This window comes from Ictidomys tridecemlineatus, chromosome 10 (assembly GCF_052094955.1).
Source record: "Ictidomys tridecemlineatus isolate mIctTri1 chromosome 10, mIctTri1.hap1, whole genome shotgun sequence".
NCBI lineage: Eukaryota > Metazoa > Chordata > Mammalia > Rodentia > Sciuridae > Ictidomys > Ictidomys tridecemlineatus.
Window position 1 is genome coordinate 82,530,420 of NC_135486.1, and position 19,424 is coordinate 82,549,843.

Sequence of the window (19,424 nt, forward strand, 5' to 3'; positions counted from 1 at the left end):
AAATGGAAAATTCTCACTGGAAGGATCAGAGGATGAGGCTGTTTTTGCATTTTGACTTCTATGATTTTATGGCATTCCAGAGTTTTAGCTTTGGTGGTGGCAGGGAGTGGGGGTGCAAACATTTTTCATGCCATATTCTTCCTCTTTCCCTGGGATTCACTAGATTACCAAATGTCAAGAAGTGGAGTAATTCTGTCATGGGCTTTTCTTAGAATTACTGGTTTTCAGTTGAGCACGTTTGCTTTTTGGTGTGCTTTGTGTCTGAAAGGGGTAGATGTTGGTAAGGATGGAGAGACATGGGGGAAAGTTAATGAATAAGGAAGAGGAGGAAAATAGACTTTGAGTGAATTGCTATTGATGGTAGATAGAGCTAATATTTTCTTGGAAGAGAATAAGGGCATCCCTGAGCTTGGAAGGACGGTGATAGTTTAAAATTTTATACCAGTTTTGAACCAAATGCTAACTGCTTAGTGAGCTTTTATAATGTATGTTTTGATTTTTCTCAAATATGCACGTGACATAATCTGCAGCCAGCAAAGGTACCTATCATGCTGTAGAGCAAGTATTAGAGGGTTGCTTGTAAGGTTGTGGAATATGAAACCCACGTTAGACTTTTATTATTATGATGGGTTATTTAATCGATTCATATAATGTTGGTACTCATAAATAGAAGCAGCACTCACAGAACTATAAAACTGAAAAATGGGTTTTCTTTTATAACAATAGGACTTAGGACTTGAATTCTAATAAGCTTATAGTCTTCCTTTTTTTTTTCCTTTATAATAAAGGTATTTTATAAGGAAGAAGTAGGAGCTGGCACAGCAGTAAAAGGTACTCCAGAGATGGAACGAGTGAAGAAAAATCAGCAAAATATTAGTTCAGTAAGTTCTTGATCGAATTAACTATCCTTCCTGGAAGCAAATGGAAGCTAGATAAACATTTCTAGTTTTCTACTGAGCCAGCTGCTTTTCCCTTTTTTACCTCCACTTTACCGAAATAAGATTTCATCAAATATCAAAGGCCTAACTTTCAGAATGAAAACTGTGGTCTTGTTCCCCTCAAACCTGCAACAGCATTTCATTTTGATCAATCAGAGTAAAGAGCACATAGGTCATTTTAATGAAATCTGGGATTATGTTTCATCTTTTGGAACAGAATTTTCATTGTATTAAATTGTGTAGAGAAAGGATGCATTTAGTACCTCCCCAGTACTTGGAGGCAAGAAACTTTATACCCTGATAGAATGATCAAAGGCTCTAAAACATTTATTTAGTGACTTCAGTGAAGGTTTAGATTAAAAAAAAAAAAAAAAGAAGAGCTGCGGTTGTGGCTCAGCAGTAGAGCGCTTGCCTTCAATCCTCAGCACCACATAAAAATAAATAAAATGAAGGTATTGTGTCCAACCAGAAAAAAGAATACCAGTTCATTTTTACCCATGTTGGTCACGTTTATGTGCTTTTTCTCACACATCTGCCCATATTTCTGTTTCTAGCCTCATTTATTCTCTATTTTTCTCAGCAAAGAAAACCACATGCCTTCACTATAAATTGTAAAATAACTTACCCTCCAACTACTTTTGGATGGTGGAAAGGCTGGAAGAGGCGCTTAATGTTTTAAGTTAAATTTTCTTCCATTCTGTGCTTGACATTTACAATGGATAATTGCTATCCTCACTGATAGGTACTCTTTCATGTGCATTTAATACATTGGTATATTGTTAATGAAGTAAAAACAGATTCTTTCCTTAAATTCCCTATCTCTTCGTCTTCACCCCTGGAGACACTACCTTCCAGAACTTTTCTTTAAGTAATCCAGGTAGAACTGCCTTGATGAGACCCATCTAAGGGTAACTGGTAGTTTTGTGGCTTCCTGAGATCAAGAGTGTGTGCTGGCATTTCTGGAGAAAGTGTAGGAGGGGTAAAGTGATGCTGTAGTAAAATGCACTTTAAAATGAAATTCTAAAACTTGTGCAGAATGCTATTGCAATAAAACCTTTGTAGCATGAATGAACCTATTTCCTGGAGAAGGCTGGGCCTAGAGGCTGGAGGTGTTAATGAGTGCATATGAACGTGGTGCTCTGATCCCCGCATCAGGACCCCGCATCAGACAGCACTCAGATTGGGCAGAAAAAATTAGTCTGGGAAAAGAAACTTAAAATGTTTATTTCCTTCGCTTCCAAATGATAATATTTGAAATGTACCTATCAATGTACTGGGATATAAATGTTCTGTAGTGTGTGATTCTATAGCCTACAGTGAAATGACAGTGCCATTTTGATTAGTTTAGAGCTCTATGAAAAACTAAAATGTTCATCTTTAATCATGTTGAGCTTCTCACCCGGGGAAAATCACACAAAGTAGTACGGTATATCATTTCTTCCCCCAGCACCCCTCAGCCTCTTCAAGCAGACAGTAAATGCATAGCTTTGTATCTCGGAGGTTGGGCCATAAACTCCTGCTTAGTATTCAAATGGAAAGTTGCCCTTTCAAGATTAGCCAGATCTGTCAAACTGAGAGGTGATTCACTAACATTTAAACATCTCGACATTTTCCACCTCCGAGTACAAGCCTTTTCACTATTAGCTCTTTGCTAAGAACCGCTTTTGAATTTTATTTAGAAATCGTCTGTCTTGGTGAACTTCCAATTTAACTGTTTCGGGTCTGGACTCATAGTGGCCTTGTGACTAGTGCTAAATCCACAGGTGCTAAGACATAGATGACCTCTGAGGTATTGAGGCATGTGTTCATTATGACAGTCAACCTGAGTTGCAGACTTGGTCATTTTAAACATCACCAAGTGATTTCTAGAACATATTTTGTGTAGATTTAAGTCTGCTAAATTTCAACTTGTGCTCCTTAAGTGTAGCCTGTGCTGCCTTATATATAACAGGGGCACATGTTCTTTTTCTTGAACCCAATCTTCCATGAATTTTTGGATATATTAAAATACTGCCTAAAATGAGGACCCCCACTGATCATGTTGTAAGTTTAAAGAGCTATTTCTTGCCATGTGCATCACTGTGTGCTAGTGTTGATCTGCTGGTAAACATATTTGACAGGGCAGCTTTGGGATGAAGTGGATGCCAGGATACAGGGACTTTTACCTAACACGACTGCTGGGGGAAGACACTTCTGGTCTTTCTGGCACTGACCTTATAGTAATCAGGACACACTGGTCTATGCATGCTTTCAGTACAGTTTCCTCCACCTCCCCTTTTCTCTTCTTCTTCTTCATCTTTTTTTTCTTTTTTGGTGTGGTTGCTTTATCTCCCCCACCCCGATTCTGGATTATTTTGTATGCTTTCAGTCCAAGCAGTATTCCCAAGACACTGTGGCTAACTCAGTTTGACTTTTGCCTTTAAATATGTGTTAAACTCTAATTAACATATTAATAAATTGAAACTAATTTTCAATAGAAAATAATAAACTATTGTTATTATTAATTTCCAAGTTCTTTTGTGCATCTGCCTAATCATATATATTTTTTAATGTTTATAAGCAACATTTGCTTATTTTAATTAAGGAACTTCTATAGTGGTGGATTGGTGAATAGATATAAATTTACTTGTATTTCAGGATAAAGAAATCCTGAAAGCATCAGATAAAATAAAAAACTGTGTTCCCATTAAAGGGAAAGTACTATTGGAATTAAAAACTTCAATTATGTAAGAGTTACAAGTAAAGAACGCTTAAATATTTTTTAAAGTTTTGTGTCAAATACAATTAATACTATATTTTTATAAATTATTCAGGTGAAATACAAAGAAGAGATTAAACATGCAACAGCCATTTCTGATCCTCCAGAGCTAAAGAGAGTTAAAGAAAACCAGAAGAACATCAGCAATGTGATCATATTTCCTTAAGTATTTTTTTCTATTTTATAGAATGCCAATATACAATGAATGTATAGACCTGTGCGGATAAACTCTCACTAGAATGTATGCCATTGCAACAGGGTCATTCCTTCAAAGTGCAGATAGCATTTCACACATCTTTATGTCCTCCCCATACACAGCCAATGCTTCACGGGATTTTGCTATTAAGGGTCTATTTGTTCTTGTTCTTGGGGGAATTTGAAGGTGAGATACACTGTAAGGTCAGGGTTTGGGGTGGTGGATATGCTCAAGGTCTCTAGAAGAGACAGACATGGAATAAGTAACTGTTATGCATTGTTTAATTGCTAGCACAGTAGTCTTTATTGAGCCATCACTATGCTTTCTGAGTACTCTCCATGCTCTCATTTAATCAAGAGAAATAATACCTCTTGAAAAGTGCTATGGAAATGCAAAGAAGGAAAGCAATGTCAGGAGCAGCCTTGGAGAAGGAGTAACACTGGAGTTAGATCTTGAAGAATTCATCATGCTTTGGGTTGGATTTTGTGAGGAAGGACTTTTTTTTTTTTTTTTTTTATAAACCTATTATGTTCAGGCTCCAAGGCTCCAAGAAAGAGAGGAAAAGTAGGATGAGTAACTGGGATGAGGGGTGACAGGGGATGACGGTGGAGAGGGGAGCTGTCTTAAAAGTGATAGAGTTATAGCACCCAGTCCCTGGGTTTTTCTATCATGTGACATGTGGCATTTGAGATAGATATCAAGTGCCCCAGGGTACCCTGTCCATGACTTAGTGATTATATTGTTTTAATGTACATCTTCTAAAAGAAGAGTAACTGCTTTTAGAAGAAGATGTACATTTAAACAATATAATTAGGATAGACATTTAACACTATCTTAAAACAACCTTATTTAAAAAAAATAAGCTGGGCATGGCAGTGTATCCCTGTAATCCCAGTGGCTCAAGAAGCTGAGGCAAGAGGATTGCAAGTTCAAAGCCAGCCTCAGCAACTTAGTGAATCCCTACCTCAAAATAAAATATAAGAAGGGCTGGGGATGGATCTCAGTGGTTAAGCACCTCCAGTTTCAATCTCAGGTACCAATATGTATATATATATATGTATATATATATGTATATATATATATATTTAATGAAAAGTAATGCTATAAATAATAGCATAGGTATATGCTATAGGTGTGGCATCAGAAAAATGGTGTGCAAAGGGCAGAAACTGAAGATAGGAATATGGACCCTATATAGTTGGTTTGACCCCACTCCAGACCTTATTTGCAGTATAAGCCATCTGGCCCTGGAAGCCCTAATTTCCTCATCTATAAAACAGGATTAGAGTATTTAGGAAATATTACTGTAAAGCACATGGAATGTTTGCCACCAATAGAGATTAGACTGAAACTTTCCTCATTTTAATTAAATCATCTTAAGTCACAGAAATCTTCCTAAGCTCTCACACTACATACCATGGCACAAAGAAAGCCTCTCATTGAGAACTTCCAAAGAGGTTACATTAGAAGGAGCCCAACCCTTTTTTTGTGTATTTTCCAAGCTTCTCAAACTTCTTTTCCTTTGCCTTTTCACTTTGGAGAAACTGCATTTCAAGTTCATGTTACCTGCAGGTGTCCCACGCTCAATTTAAACTCTGAAAAAAATCATTAAGATTGTCCCTGTGGCGTTTCTTGCAAAGGGATTTCAACATCTAACTCTGATTTTGCCAGTCAAAAATTCATTTGACACACGCCATTGTTTCTCTGTGTTTGATGCTCATTTATTCCTTGTGGTGTTGTGGAATCGCTGAGAAAGCTGACTACAAACAATGGAATCTTATCCCCCAGCTAAGAAGGAACACTTCTGTGTAGCAGGTCAAAAAAATTTCCATAATGCTGGGTCAGAGGGTAGGCATTCCAGTGTTGGAACTTTACAGACAAGAGAAGCTAGAGGCTTATGGTTTCTTTAATACTGCAGTCAGACCCAGAAGTGGACACCTAGGATTTGTGTGGACACCTAGGATTTGTTTGTTTTTATTTTTCTTTTGTACCAGGGATAGAACTCAGGAGGACTTGACCACTGATCCACATCCCCAGCCCTATTTTGTATTTTATTTAGACACAGGGTCTCATGGAGTTGCTTAGCACCTCGCTTTTGCTAAGGCTGGCTTTGAACTCTCCATCCTCCTGCCTCAGCCTCCAGAGCCACCATGCCCAGCCTTCTCCCTCCTTCTTAAAGATAAGAGTGCACAATCATTATTTTTAAATATAAGATGGTAATTTGATAAACACTTCAGTGCTATGAAGCAACAAATTCACAGAAGAGACAATTCCTTATTATGGTTAAGATCAAACTCAGGTGGGCCACCAATAAATAAAACAGTTGGAAGAATAGCAATGAAAGGTTAAATTAAAACATTTGACACAATTAAAGGTTTAATTTAAAACATTTGACCAGAAAATCTGAGACAATAGGATCATTACAAAAAGATACAGTCAATTAGCAATACATGTTTCACTGTAAAATCCTAATGAAGATTCTACTGATGAGTGCCCTGTGGCCACCTGACATTTCTATTAATCAGTCCCAACATATTGATTCACTTTTGTTTCCTGTAATCCCAATGCATTTTTCACCTTGTCCTCCAGCTCCAGTATAAAGAGCAAAACTATAAGGCCACTCCAATAAGCATGACCCCAGAGATAGAGAGGGTGAGGCGAAACCAGGAGCAGCTGAGTATGGCAAGTAGTTTCTGTTTTCTTTTATAGTTTATTGAAAAGTCCATTTTCTTATTTTTAAAAAATGCTCTCTGTGATGCTTTAAACACATCCGAATGCCCCTTTACCCAGTCACACATTGAAGGGCACTATGATTGTTTCATGTAAGTCCTGGAATCTTGGGAGTATGAATTAAGTAGCCAAATGTGCCGAGCATAGTCCTGACCATTGGAACACAAGACCCGGGGCCTATCCTTGTGAGTCTCCTAGTTTATTGGTAAATCTTTGAAAATGTGTTAGAAGAGGGACCTGGAGAGCAGGATCTGTTGACAGTTGTGGGAAAGAAAATATATCTATTAGAATAGGGTAAGGGAAATCCTGCTTCATTGGCAAGGGACCTTAAGGACAAAATGGAAAACCATTGTTTAACTCTTCTTAATCTATTGAGAGTAAAGCACTGATAGCTAACAGTTATGAGGCACCTCTGCTCTGGACTGGACCCTGTGCTAGTATTTTATGTGAACCTGTGAGTTCAGAATTATTCATTTCTCTGATGGGTGGACATGGGAAACCGAGTCTGGAGATCTGTGGACACGCCAGGGACCCACAGCGGGCAGGAGGAGAGCTAGAATTTGAACCCCAGCCTCTTGATAGCCAGAAATACCTTCTAAGGGCCCCCCAATAGTTACTTTATAAATTTTTTGCCCTTTTATGGAGTTTTCCCCCAATATAAACAATAGGTATTTTCTTTTAAAGGCTTCATTATTTAAGAGCATGTTGCCCCAGGTAGAGGAGAAAAATCAAGCTCAACTTTATTTATCCTTCTCATGTCCCTGGAAGGTGGATGAAGTAGGAGATCTTTTGAAAGGAGAAGCTCCAGGGTCAGAGGGAAAGTAAAAGACCTTCCCATGTGTTCTATTGTCCTTATTTCCTTCTAGAGTTTTCTAAGCATGCTCCTGTATATTTCTATTGCTTTCATCTGTGGAATTTGCAGTTAGTTTTGACATGGAACAGCCAAGTATTTACTGTCAACTCCTTTTTAAGCAACATAACCAACACTTTGTGGTTGCCAAGTTAGACCAATTAGGATCTAGAAGTAGATATCAACAGGAAGGTTGACATAGAGGTACTATTAAAAAAAAAAAAGTGTCTAAAAGGTGAATTTTGAGTCTCGTCCTCTGTGTCTGTTCTTCTATCCATTAAACTAGATTTGTTCTTCATTCTCTAAGGAGAAAAAATATTCTTATTTTTCCTCCACAGGTAAAATACAGAGGAGAGATTAAACAAGCAACTGCCATTTCTGACCCACCAGAGCTGAAGAGAGTGAAAGAAAATCAGAAGAACCTCAGCAATGTGGGATCCTCTCAGTGATTTTTTTTTGTTTGTTTAAGATATCAAATGTCATGCCCATATGTAGATGAAGGGACTATAGTTCCACGTTTTCAAAACTTTGAGTTGATATTCTGTTCTCAGTGGCTTAACAACTTCCCTGAAAGAATTCAAGGTCCCAGGTGATGCGGGGTTCCCTGTGCCACGCCATGATGATTTTTTCCCTATGGGTTGTGGATTGTCCTTATTTTGTCTTCATGCTGATGGATGCTGTGGTTCCCTCAAAGGGAGGCAGGGTTACTTTCTGTCATCCTGCCCTAAAATCACTCTCTCCCACTCTCTTTTTGAGTTGCATATGTTCTTATTCTCTAGCCTCCGGCCAGCCCCATTTCCCACTCTCTCTGATTATTACTGTATTTCTGGACAGTGTCCTGGGAGAAATGATAAAGTGTGCTTGGTTGAACAGAGCACAGGAAACAGGGCCAATTTACGGCCCCTTGAACCGAGGCTGGCAGTTTTTACTTAGACACTGACTGGTGGCCTGCTCTAATTCCCCTTTATTTATATAATCCACGGATGCAGTTCATCCAGAGAAAAATTCTTTTCTGAAGTCATTAACATATAGATTGGGTTCTTTGGAAAAGAAAATTTGGAAATCTATTGTATTCAAAGAAATTTTTTATTCTTCAAACACTTAAAGTCATTTGGCCAATTTATGAAGCAAAGGCGGGTTATGGTTTGATACTTTTCCTAGCAACTATATTTTGGAGAAGTTAGATGTTCATCTTGTCCTTGATGTGACCTCATTACTTTCAACCAGGAACATAGTTATCGAGAAGGAGGAATAGAGGACTGGGAAGCATGCTAGCCTTTTTATGGATGACTACAGTCACCTGTTTAAACACATCCTTATAAAAAGTTCTACCATAGTTAATTCCTAAGAAACCACAACTGTGTAGGGTCATTCTATATGGGCAAGAGGACCTGTAAGTAATATCCATGAAGATAGCTCTCATAGTCCTCTGTGATTGAAGGCTTACTATAGATTTACTGATGCTGTGCCCATATATTTGAGTATGTCCACAGTGATTCAGACAAATGGATACTATTATGGTATGAAATAAACTTAAAGAAAATAGATTGTTAAAGAATCTTAAAGATGAGCATGTTAAGTATGATGAGACTCCTGATAGTATGCCTTTTTTTTAAAAAAATAGATTTTCTTTCTTAGATAACTCTTTAAAAGTAAGCAATGCTAGCCTCCTGTTTAATGGAATTGATTCACAGTGCTCTACTTTTTTGTTCTCTGAAATGACAGGTTTATTATAAAGGTCAGTTGGGAAGAGCTACGGCTTTAAGTGTAACTCCTGAAATGGAAAGAGTAAAGAAGAATCAAGAAAATATTAGCTCGGCAAGTGGTTTTATTCATTTTGGACTATCACAAAGGACATGTCCTTTACTTGCAGTCTATTTTTTTTTCCTCGTGAAAATAAACTTGTGATATTTCCTTTAAGTACATGTGTTATTTCAAATGACTTCCAAAAGCTGCCACTGCACAAATTTACATTATCCTTCCGTCCTTCAATAGTATTTCCAGATGTGACTGACAGTTATATTTACAGTTTATTTAAACAACACTTCATGTTATTTTAGCTAGAATCTTTGAAAATGATAAAGTCTTGGATGCATAGGTTAAATAATTGTCATTTTGCTGATGTTTTTCATTGAACATGGGTTGTTAAGTGCAAAGCAAAATAGAAAGTGAGTCATTCCTCCAGTGTGAGGACCTAGAGGAAAAATGTCTTTAAATGCATTTGATACAAAATTCAGTTACTCATGAAAGCTATTTGTGGTGCATATCAGTGTCTTCTTTGGATAGCATGTATTCTCTTAGTGACTATCAGGGCTTCAGTTCTGAATTATATGTAGGAACTCAGATCTTAGTAATTGGAGTCCTGATCTTACACATAATCAGCTTCATATATGGCAGTGACCCGAGGGTCAGTCGTAAAGAACTCAGGCCCTGTTCCTGGCACATTTTCAAGAGCACCCTGGCTGGTATCCAGCATTAAGGCTTCATAATTTCCAGCTATCTAGTGGCATTTCTGTCCAGAGACATTGGGTGTGTCCAACATAAATTACCTTTAGGTTTTGCTGCTTAGAAGGAAAACTAGATTTGTTCTTCATTCTCTAAGGAGAAAAAAATTAAAGGGAATTAGAGGGAAACATGGTATGTATTCTTCAACACTGTTATGTCAGGACGTGAGGAAATTTAGAAACAAGATAAATTTAGGTACTGTTTAGTTTTAGACTTTTTCTGTTTAATTTAAATATAAGTTTTACTGACTATGTTGTTAGCAACTGTTGATCATACACATTTGCTTTCAATTAATAGATTTAAGTCAATTTTGTAATAACCTTTAAGGGAGATCTTTGAGAGTGAAATTTTAGTTGGTATTTTAGAACAAAATATAATTCAAGAAAAACCTACCTGGGAAATAATTTTGAATATGTTGCATATGTTTGGCTCATTTGGAAAACTTAAAAATAAGTTATATCCTGGATTTGGGTATTATAATTGTCTTATTATGTCTACTGTTTACTTTGCAGGTAAAATATACTCAGGACCATAAACTGATGAAAGGCAGACCAAGCCTGATTTTAGATACACCTGGTCTGAGACATGTTAAAGAAGCACAAAACCATATTTCAATGGTAGGGTAGAACCAGATCACTCTTCCATGACTAAAAGATACTAAGGAACAGCAAGACCAGTATATGGATGGCATTAGTTCACTATTAATTTAGATAACTAATAAAGCATGGAAACTTGGATGAGCCTGCGGGAGGGGTTCTAATCACACTGAAATGTCATGAAAATATTAAGTCTAATAAAATAATTTTTCTCAGTGTCCTTTTTCAATGTGTTTTTATTTCTAACATGAATATTACAAATGCATTTTGCAAAAGACATTTGCCTAACCTTCTTTTTGATTAGTTTTAAGATAGAGTTTGGTGTGTTTGCTTGTCATACAGAATGTGAAAAAGATGCTTTTTTTTTGACAGTTTCATGAGATGTAATTTATTACCATAAAGTTCATCTATAAAGTGTTTTATTCAGTGTTTTATTCAATGGTTTCTAGAACATGAAAAATGTAAATGTGCATGTTGCAATGTATGTAATTTTGGTGTATATGGTTACAAACTTTTGTAACATTTTTTTTATTTGTAAATAAAAAATTTGTAACTATGTATACCCAAATTGTATACATCATTATCTGTAAATCTGTTAATGTAATTTTAAACAATACTGTTTTTCTTGAATAATTATAAGTAGCTTTTCACTTTACTGTATATTGAAGGTCAAGAGAGGAAATTAGATCATTTTTAAATTAGCGTGTTTTGGAAAGTAAATCAAATTTTAAAAGTATTTATCTTTTACAATTTCTTACAGAAACACATATTTATATATAATTTAAAAGAGACACCAAGCGTAGTGATTAAAAACACGGGGAAAATGTTGGAACTTGATTTCTGATATTGCTTTTAAAATAACTGGAAAAGATACATAAATGTAGACAATAAACCAGATGCAGCTTATGTAGTAACACCAATCATTCTGTCAAAAAACTTATTTTTGAGTTAATATTGTTTTTCCTTTTTCAGGTAAAGTATCATGAAGATTTTGAGAAGACAAAAGGAAGAGGCTTCACTCCTGTGGTTGATGATCCCGTGACAGAGCGGGTAAGGAAGAACACTCAGGTTGTCAGCGATGCTGCCTACAAAGGTATCCAGCCTCACGTGGTGGAGATGGACAGGAGACCCGGAATCATTGTTGGTAAGCCCATGGCCTTTCTCAGCAGGTGTGTGGTCAAAAATATTGTATTTGTTCTAAGCACTAGCCTTCTTATTCAGTTGACTTCCTGTCAAGTGTTTGATGTGGTGCCCAATTCAAAATGGACTGCAGGTCAAGTGTTATTTTGGTACCATGTTGAATGGGATTCATGGCATTCAGCAGCTATCGTTGCAAATGCTCTCTATTACTTGGAAATTCTTTCTTTTCTTGGAAGTCTTTAATAGCTTTCTGGTCTTAAGAATGTTTCTACTTGTTAAACAAAGAAACAACCAAGACATGGGTGAGGGTGATGATTGGACAATTATTTTGTTTTCCTTTGGTTTGTGTCCTTGGTCAAGGTATATAGTACTGTAGACATTGTGTACCTGGGTGGCAGGAAGAACCATCCCACATTTAGGTCCTTTTGCCACAGACATGCCAGAAAGGTTCTGATATATTACATAATATGAAACTTTTGTATTTTAAAAATATTATTTCTAAACTAGTATGATTTGAGAACCATCTGAAAGTCTCATAATTTAAGGAGGGGCCTACTCTTCCTATCTCTTAAATCTCTTAGGAAAAATTCTAGGGGATTAGTGTTGAATGTGGCTTGAGATAGGAACAAAGATCAGATGGAGTGTGAAACAGGGCTATGAAGAAAAATTATTGATTTCTCGATGTATATCAACTACTCTTGACTATTGTCTCCTTCCGATAGTTAGCCTCTGAATTTTACAGATATTTCAACTCTATAGGTCAAAGAATATTTTTGTATCCTTAGTATGTAAATGCCTTTCTGTAATCTCAATGTAGATTTTCTTCATCTTTAAAAGTAAGAATTTGTGTTCTGAAATAGTATTAGTGAAAGGCGCTTTAGAGAACAGTTGGGTGGGAAAGTATCTATCTATCTATCTATATATATATATTTATAGATATAGATATCTATATCTATATTTACCCCAGGGTTCTACAGAGATCTGAGGCCGGGAATACTGATGATGTCATTGCTGAAAACCATGAAACTGTGTAAACGTCAGGCTCTTGGATCGAGTACTCATACCCTTTGAGATAGAAACTATTACTGTTTTTAAAATTATAAGGTATATAACTCTAAATTATTTACTTCCAGGGCACCTCAGAAGTCAGTTTATTTTCTCTGATTGGAAGAATCTCTTTCCATTGAGCAGTTGCCTATGAAAGCACAAAATGAAGTACATTCAACAAAACATAAAACTTTTTACAAGCCAGTTTTTATACCATGCATGCAAATACAGGTTCTGAGACGTTCTGGGTAATGCACACTAAGCCCATTGTGTGGCTTCTATTTTTGTCAGAGACTGTGCTACTTACTAGTTGCATAATCTTGGACAAGCTACTTAATCTCTTTGTGACTCAATTTCCTCATTTATAAAAGGAGGATTATTGTAGTACATACTTTAGAATATATACTGTGTAAAGGAGTTAGGTTATACCCACAGTAATGCTTGACATTGTGTAATATTAATTAAAACTGACATGCAGCTTTACAATTCCGATTTTTAAATTTTACTCCAACCTCATTTTTACCATATGTCTATAACTAGGCTCTTATTTTCCAGGTGTATACCACTGTGCAATTCATTTTAGGACTAAAAGCTCATTTCAGGGGTACCCTGTGATCAAGGGTAACTCATAAGTTTGGAAGTGAATTGATTTGGATTTTGCCTCCAAATAAAATAGGAGGAGGATACATAGACTTGGAAAGTCTCCTCACTAACCAGAGCAGTGAACTGATTTGTGCTTATTGAGAACCAGAAGCTGCTCTTGTTCATCTTTCTATCCCTCATGATTCTGTGCTGGTCGCCTGGCTTTCAGCACTTTTTGATAAATGATCTTATATGGTTTCATTTACACCCACAGACTCAGAATGAAAACTGAACTTGCCATTATCCACATTCCTAATATATGTCCTTGTTATAGGGAAAGAAATTTTTTGTTAGTTTGGTTTTGTATTAAGAAAAAAATCCTCTCACTCAAACACTTTGCCTGTTTCAGTAGGGCAAGGGTAATGGGGAGTTCAGGGGGCCATAAAGGCTGCATAGTTGCCCCCCCCAGGGAACATGACTTGCATAAAGGGTCACAGGTACCTCAGTAAGCTGCATGCAATATGGCAGGTCAGCGGAGGAACCAGGCAACTTAACTTTGATTGCAAAGTTTCTCAACAGGTACATGTGAAAGTATTGTTCTCCAGATCCTGCAGCACAGTGGACTTGCTTTATACTTTTGCCTTTTGCTCTATTCTCTTTTGGTGCTGGCTTTTAAAATTTCCTTCTTGATTTGTTGATTGCTTCCTCTTGGTGGAAGACCTCAAAGTTTGGCGCACAGATCCTGGCTCCATCTTCGACATCGATCCCCTGGAAGACAATATTCAGTCTAGAAGTCTCCATATGCTCTCTGGTATTGCTCACATTCTGAGTTCCTCTCTTTTTATGTGGTTTTGTCCTGAAAGTGAGTCTACTATGACTGTAGAGTTTCCTTGTAGCAACCGGGTAATGTAAATTTTAAAGTTGAGAATTTTAAACTTCCATAAGTGCTATGCTACTTTAAAATACCATTAATTATTTATGAAAGTAAAACTTGCAAAGGAGCTTTTTAATAAATTCTAGATTTGTTTGTCCTCGATTCATTTAAAAATATGTCTAGAGCTTATTTACATTTGCTTTTGATTAGTGAATATTATTTAATAGGCTTTCTGGGCTTACAAATGCAGTTATTTGGATTGCATCAGGTTTTTATGAAATACACAGTAACAATATTTTAAAGATAGATTTTTAAAATTATATGTGGAACGGTAGAAAGGTTTCCTGTGTAGTGTCATAAATATCTTGAATAGACTTGCAATAAATTGAAATTTCTCTCTGAGCTTTTTACATGTAAAATGAATAGTTTCCATAGGAAGCTTGGCTTTTCATTTAGGTGGCATGTATATAATGAAAGGAAAAAAAATGAATAGTTTGAATATAGTGATAGATGATTTGACATTTCAGACTTTCAGACCATGTTTAGCAAATGAGGTCTGAAAAAGGTTTGACAGCTATACAGTTATTTTATACAATAAAATAACATAGATATATCATTAAAATCTTGCTCTACCTTCTGATTTTACTCTAAATTTAGTTGTTGATGTTAATAAAATTGTGGGTCCAAGGTAATGTAGGGATTCTAATACTCAAATAGCTAATTTGATCCACACAGTTAGCTGAACTGTGTCATTTAATATTTCTAAGAATAAAGAAAAGACAAGTACCGCATGCCTGGTGACATTTTTGGAAAGCAATTATTTATAACCAGATGTTATGCTTGATAGAAATTTATTAGTTTGCCAGTGTTTTCTTAGTCCTTGTCAATTTCCTATCCGTTAATATCTCCTTTAAAATCTAGACTTCAAATGAGTATAAATAACCTTTAAGTCATTTATGTAGTAGATTTAATGCATACTGAAGTTTGGGAATAGAAGATTAGAAACTTACTGAGATTTTGGATTATTATTTAATAAGGGATTGTTTTTCTTTCCCACAGAGCTTTTAATTAATGTCATTGTTCTTCAAGTCACTTAATCACATGTCTTAATATTTTCCTTCCAATGTAGAAAAGGCAAGTCAATATAGGAGACAGCGGTCTCGATCGCATTCGAGCAGTACTTTTGGTACAGGTCTGGGAGATGACAAATCCGAAATCTCCGAGATTTACCCTAGTTTTTCAGGCTGCAGTGAAGTCACAAGACCGTCCGATGAAGGAGGTATCAAACCTTAGCCACTTACAAAAAAAATTAATTCACTTTTAAAATGTGTCATGAGAGCATTTTTAACATATTTTTCACCTTTTCACAAACATTCAGCTGATGCACTTGAAATCTTAACATTAAGTTTACAAAGTTGAGTCTTTTTAAAAAACTACTAATTTGCATTTTTGCATGTAAGTTTTTTTCCTATCTTCACTATTATTACTATACAGGAATTTGTAACCCTATTATAATAGGGTCTTGGGGCTTGCTATGTGTCTGTTTCACAGGAGTTGTATGTGACAGATTTACTCAGTCACAATGGAGACTTGAATTCTGAATAGTTTGTATCTGATTTCCATTAAAGGAAAAAAAATCAATCTTACTGTAATTTTTGAGTAGCTAAGAAATTACCATGAATTGGCATGTGTTTAAATATTGATATAAATTTGCAGACAGAGGTAGGTCTTGCCAAAAAGAAATTGAGTATGAAACTTAGGATATGAGATTTTTTTAAAAATGGAAAATACTATTGATTTTTAATAATCTTCTATTTTATTTACCCACCCTTTTCCTGTACCTTCTCCTCTTTTCTGCATCCAACCTGGCAGATTAGATCTTGATTTCTTTGGGGTGTTAAAACTGATCCCGCTGATAAAGCTGTTCCTAAAGGATAAAACTAAGTCACCCCTCCCCTATTTCACTTAGATTTTAGTGTAGTGAGGAGGGGGACAGGCCAGTCAGGCCAATAGAATACCAAATTTCCTTTTTAACCACAAAGGTCAAATTGCTAAAATCCCTAAAGCAGGAGATTTTGAAAATGAGCAGTTTAATGCCAGGGTTGGGGGAGGGGTGGGGGGGCGGTAATAGGAAACTATGAAAGCTCTCATAATTAGGTAACCAGTTTCTGCATTCATTTCAATGAAACACTAATGAGCTTATGTTCTATATATCTCAAATTAAAAATTTGGACTAGCTTTAGCCTTGTAGAAAGTTTTGAAGGTTATCTTTTCTTTAAAATGCCAAATAAATAGTTGTAAACCAGTTTTGCTTTATTGTACTTACAATACCAATGAGAAGGTCTCCCCTTTCAGTGTATGATTTTCTAACCAAAGGTTCAGTAACTTACTGATTTTTTTTTTTAAACTTGGTCTTACAGATTTCCGCATTTAGTGTCCTTTATGGTTTCAGAGGTACAGAATAATATTGATGCTTGATGAGATAAATAAGCCCCAAGAAAATATACATACTCATTTTATTTAATCAACCTTATTTAATATGACTCTGTTCAGTGTATTGGAGTTGAAATCTTTCCCAAAGGTAATGCACCATAGAGTATTTGCTTCAATCTCTTACTTCAGGTCTGTATACACCAACACAGTATTTGTCCATTTATTCTCCAAATGTTTATTGAGTGCTCATGTACAGTAGCCAAGAGTTTGGGTCTACATTGCTTAGAGCAATGAGCATTGGAGAAATGGACTGGCTATACAGGGCTTTGCATCTGGAGGGAGACCCAGGTAGTAAGCAAATAGTTACCCAAGTAATAAATAATCACAGACAGAGTTCAGGATATGGAGATGGGATGGGGGCTACAAGATGTGTAACAGGACAATTCCATCTGGCTTTGATGTCGGGGACAACTTCTTTGGGGAAGGGATATTTGAGCTGAGAAGTGAATGCCGAAGTTAATTAGATCAACAGACTTTGTGAGCAGAATGTTTCTGATAGGCTAAGATACCATGACAGTGTGTCATTAAGACATGCAAATGGAGGTGTCAGAGAAGCAATCAGAGTTCAGAGGAGAAGGCTGCACTGGAGATAAATTTGGAAATCATCATCTAAACCTGTGATCTTGATAAGTCTGTGTAGAGAGGGAGAATTGGAGACATCTCCTGAAGACGCCTTAGCAGTCTCTGTACCAGCAGATGATTCCAGGTGAGCTCTGATCTCATTACATTCTTTCTTTCAAGGTTGTAAAAACCTATTGCTGATAGTTGTTTATGTCCTTTTTTTTTTTTTCTCAAAGCACCATTCCTTTTTTTTTTCTTCTCGTAATTATTTCTAGTGAGAAGACTCTATATTAAGCCAAACAGGATGAGAAAACGTCTCCATTAAAAGAAAGTATAGATGAATCTCTAGCATTTGTATTAGAAGTTGATTTCACAGTTAAGAGGGAGTAATTACATTTGTCTTTGAAATGGGAGAACTTCAGTCTCTGTGGAAGATGACAGGGGCCAGATATTTTTGGCAGACACAGATGACTCAGTGACTCAAAAGACTGCACTGGTGAATTTTTGTCATGCAGAGTCACCTGTTAGAAGATGAAGATGTTCTGACTTCAGCAATAGTTCCTAGTTTTGAGAGTAGATACCGAAGCATGAAGCAGAAGTTGAAATGTACCAGTAAGTTTATAACATCAACAGAGCCATGTGATACCCACGAGACTGTTCATTTGAGAAGAATTTAGGATGTGTGGGTAAATGCTCCTAATTTCATCTATCTGAAGTGAAACAAAGCACATTTATCAGAGCTCACCTGGAATCATCCCATGGCACCTCATGCCTACATTCAAAAGACTAGTGACATAACAAACATAATACATAAAGGCTACCTCCCCCACTCCACCATCCTCCCGGGTCCGTATTTCCCTGGGCTTCCCAGGTCACTAAGTGGTAAGTGAAACTCTCCAGGCACCAAAGTCAACCTCTGTGGCATCAGTCTCAGCTCTCATGCTTTACTCATACCCCACATGGAATCCATTAACAAATCTCGTTGCTTTCCCATGGCAGAAGCATTCAGAATCTGAGTGCTGTCCTTACCTCCATGGTTGCTACCCTCAATTTCAGCCATTGCCCTATCATTTGGATGACCTCAGTCCCTTCCTAAATGGTTTCCCACTTCTGCCTTTGCTGCTGTGTGTCCCGGCAACCCCCTCCCTACTCTGATCTGTTTTCCATCTGGCAGGCAGAATCATCTTTTTGAAATAGCAAGGGAGAGAGGTCCCTGTTACCCTGCTTAGTTCTTACGTGGGCTCTTTTTTGAATCTAAGAACCCCATGAATACAAAAGCTGATGAATGAGCAAAAATGCAAAAAAAAAAGTTTTATTAAATCTCCAAGTGAAATGACCAAAGCATGAAGCTTTTATCCTTTTTAGACAAAGAGCAATACATTTGTGAAGGAATAGCTGGGGATAAATGAAGAGCTGCCCTGGGATAGTAAAATTCTTAGGATGCCACTAGGAGATGAACAGGGGGAGTCGAAGCCAGTGGAAGGTAAGGGTCACTTCAGAGTTTGTCCAGGTTCACTGAAGCCCCAGTTACTGGCATCTGGTGATCAAGGCTTTTTTTTTTTTTCCAGCGCTGGTGTGGAAAGACACCCTTCCCCAAAGCATCTTTAAGGCTTGCCCTTACAGGGAGAGTCAAGCCATCAGGCACTTTGGGGAGTTACAGATCCCCCAGTGACATCAGCTATAAATAATCAATATACCCATGAGGCACATTCTGTCTTAACTCCTTCAAAACCCAGGTCAGATATGGCTCTTCTGCTACCATTCTGAAAAAACACCCAACTCCTCACCATTGCCTACATGCCCCCTCTTTGATCTTGGGCCATGTGTACTATTGCACTCATGTGCCATTCTGTCACTCACAGGCTGCAGTGACACTTATCTCCTTGCCTGATTCGAACTTTCCAAGGAAGTTCCCATCTGGGGCCTCTACACTTACTGCCTCAGCCCCTCTTCCCTACCCCAGGTATTCGCTTGTCCAGCCCCATTTTTCTTTAAGTTTCTTCTCTGTTGACACTTTATCAGAGATTCTATGTCCCAGAGATCGACAGCACCCTTCTCCTGCTATCTGTCCCTTCACCCTGCTTCACTGCAGCTGATGCCACCCGAGACATTGTGTATTGATGTCTGTGTTCATCTCTCCCTGGCTAGCCTGTA

The 19,424-nt window shown here is 37.0% G+C and overlaps 1 protein-coding gene across 8 annotated transcripts in view; it reads left to right on the plus strand.

Moving 5' to 3' along the window:
• The window catches only part of Nebl (nebulette), a 149,595-nt gene that overhangs the window by 108,506 nt on the left and 21,665 nt on the right, over positions 1–19,424 (plus strand). For 6 of the 8 annotated variants that reach the window (XM_040278005.2, XM_078023336.1, XM_078023334.1 and 3 more), the window contains 9 exons: positions 789–881; positions 3,752–3,844; positions 6,482–6,574; positions 7,811–7,903; positions 9,198–9,290; positions 10,490–10,594; positions 11,546–11,717; positions 14,061–14,153; positions 15,346–15,495. In XM_040278005.2, the coding sequence (XP_040133939.1) occupies positions 789–881; positions 3,752–3,844; positions 6,482–6,574; positions 7,811–7,903; positions 9,198–9,290; positions 10,490–10,594; positions 11,546–11,717; positions 14,061–14,153; positions 15,346–15,495 (985 nt within the window). The remainder of the gene's footprint in view (positions 1–788; positions 882–3,751; positions 3,845–6,481; positions 6,575–7,810; positions 7,904–9,197; positions 9,291–10,489; positions 10,595–11,545; positions 11,718–14,060; positions 14,154–15,345; positions 15,496–19,424) is intronic. The other 2 variants (XM_078023337.1, XM_078023340.1) reach the window with 2 other exon arrangements.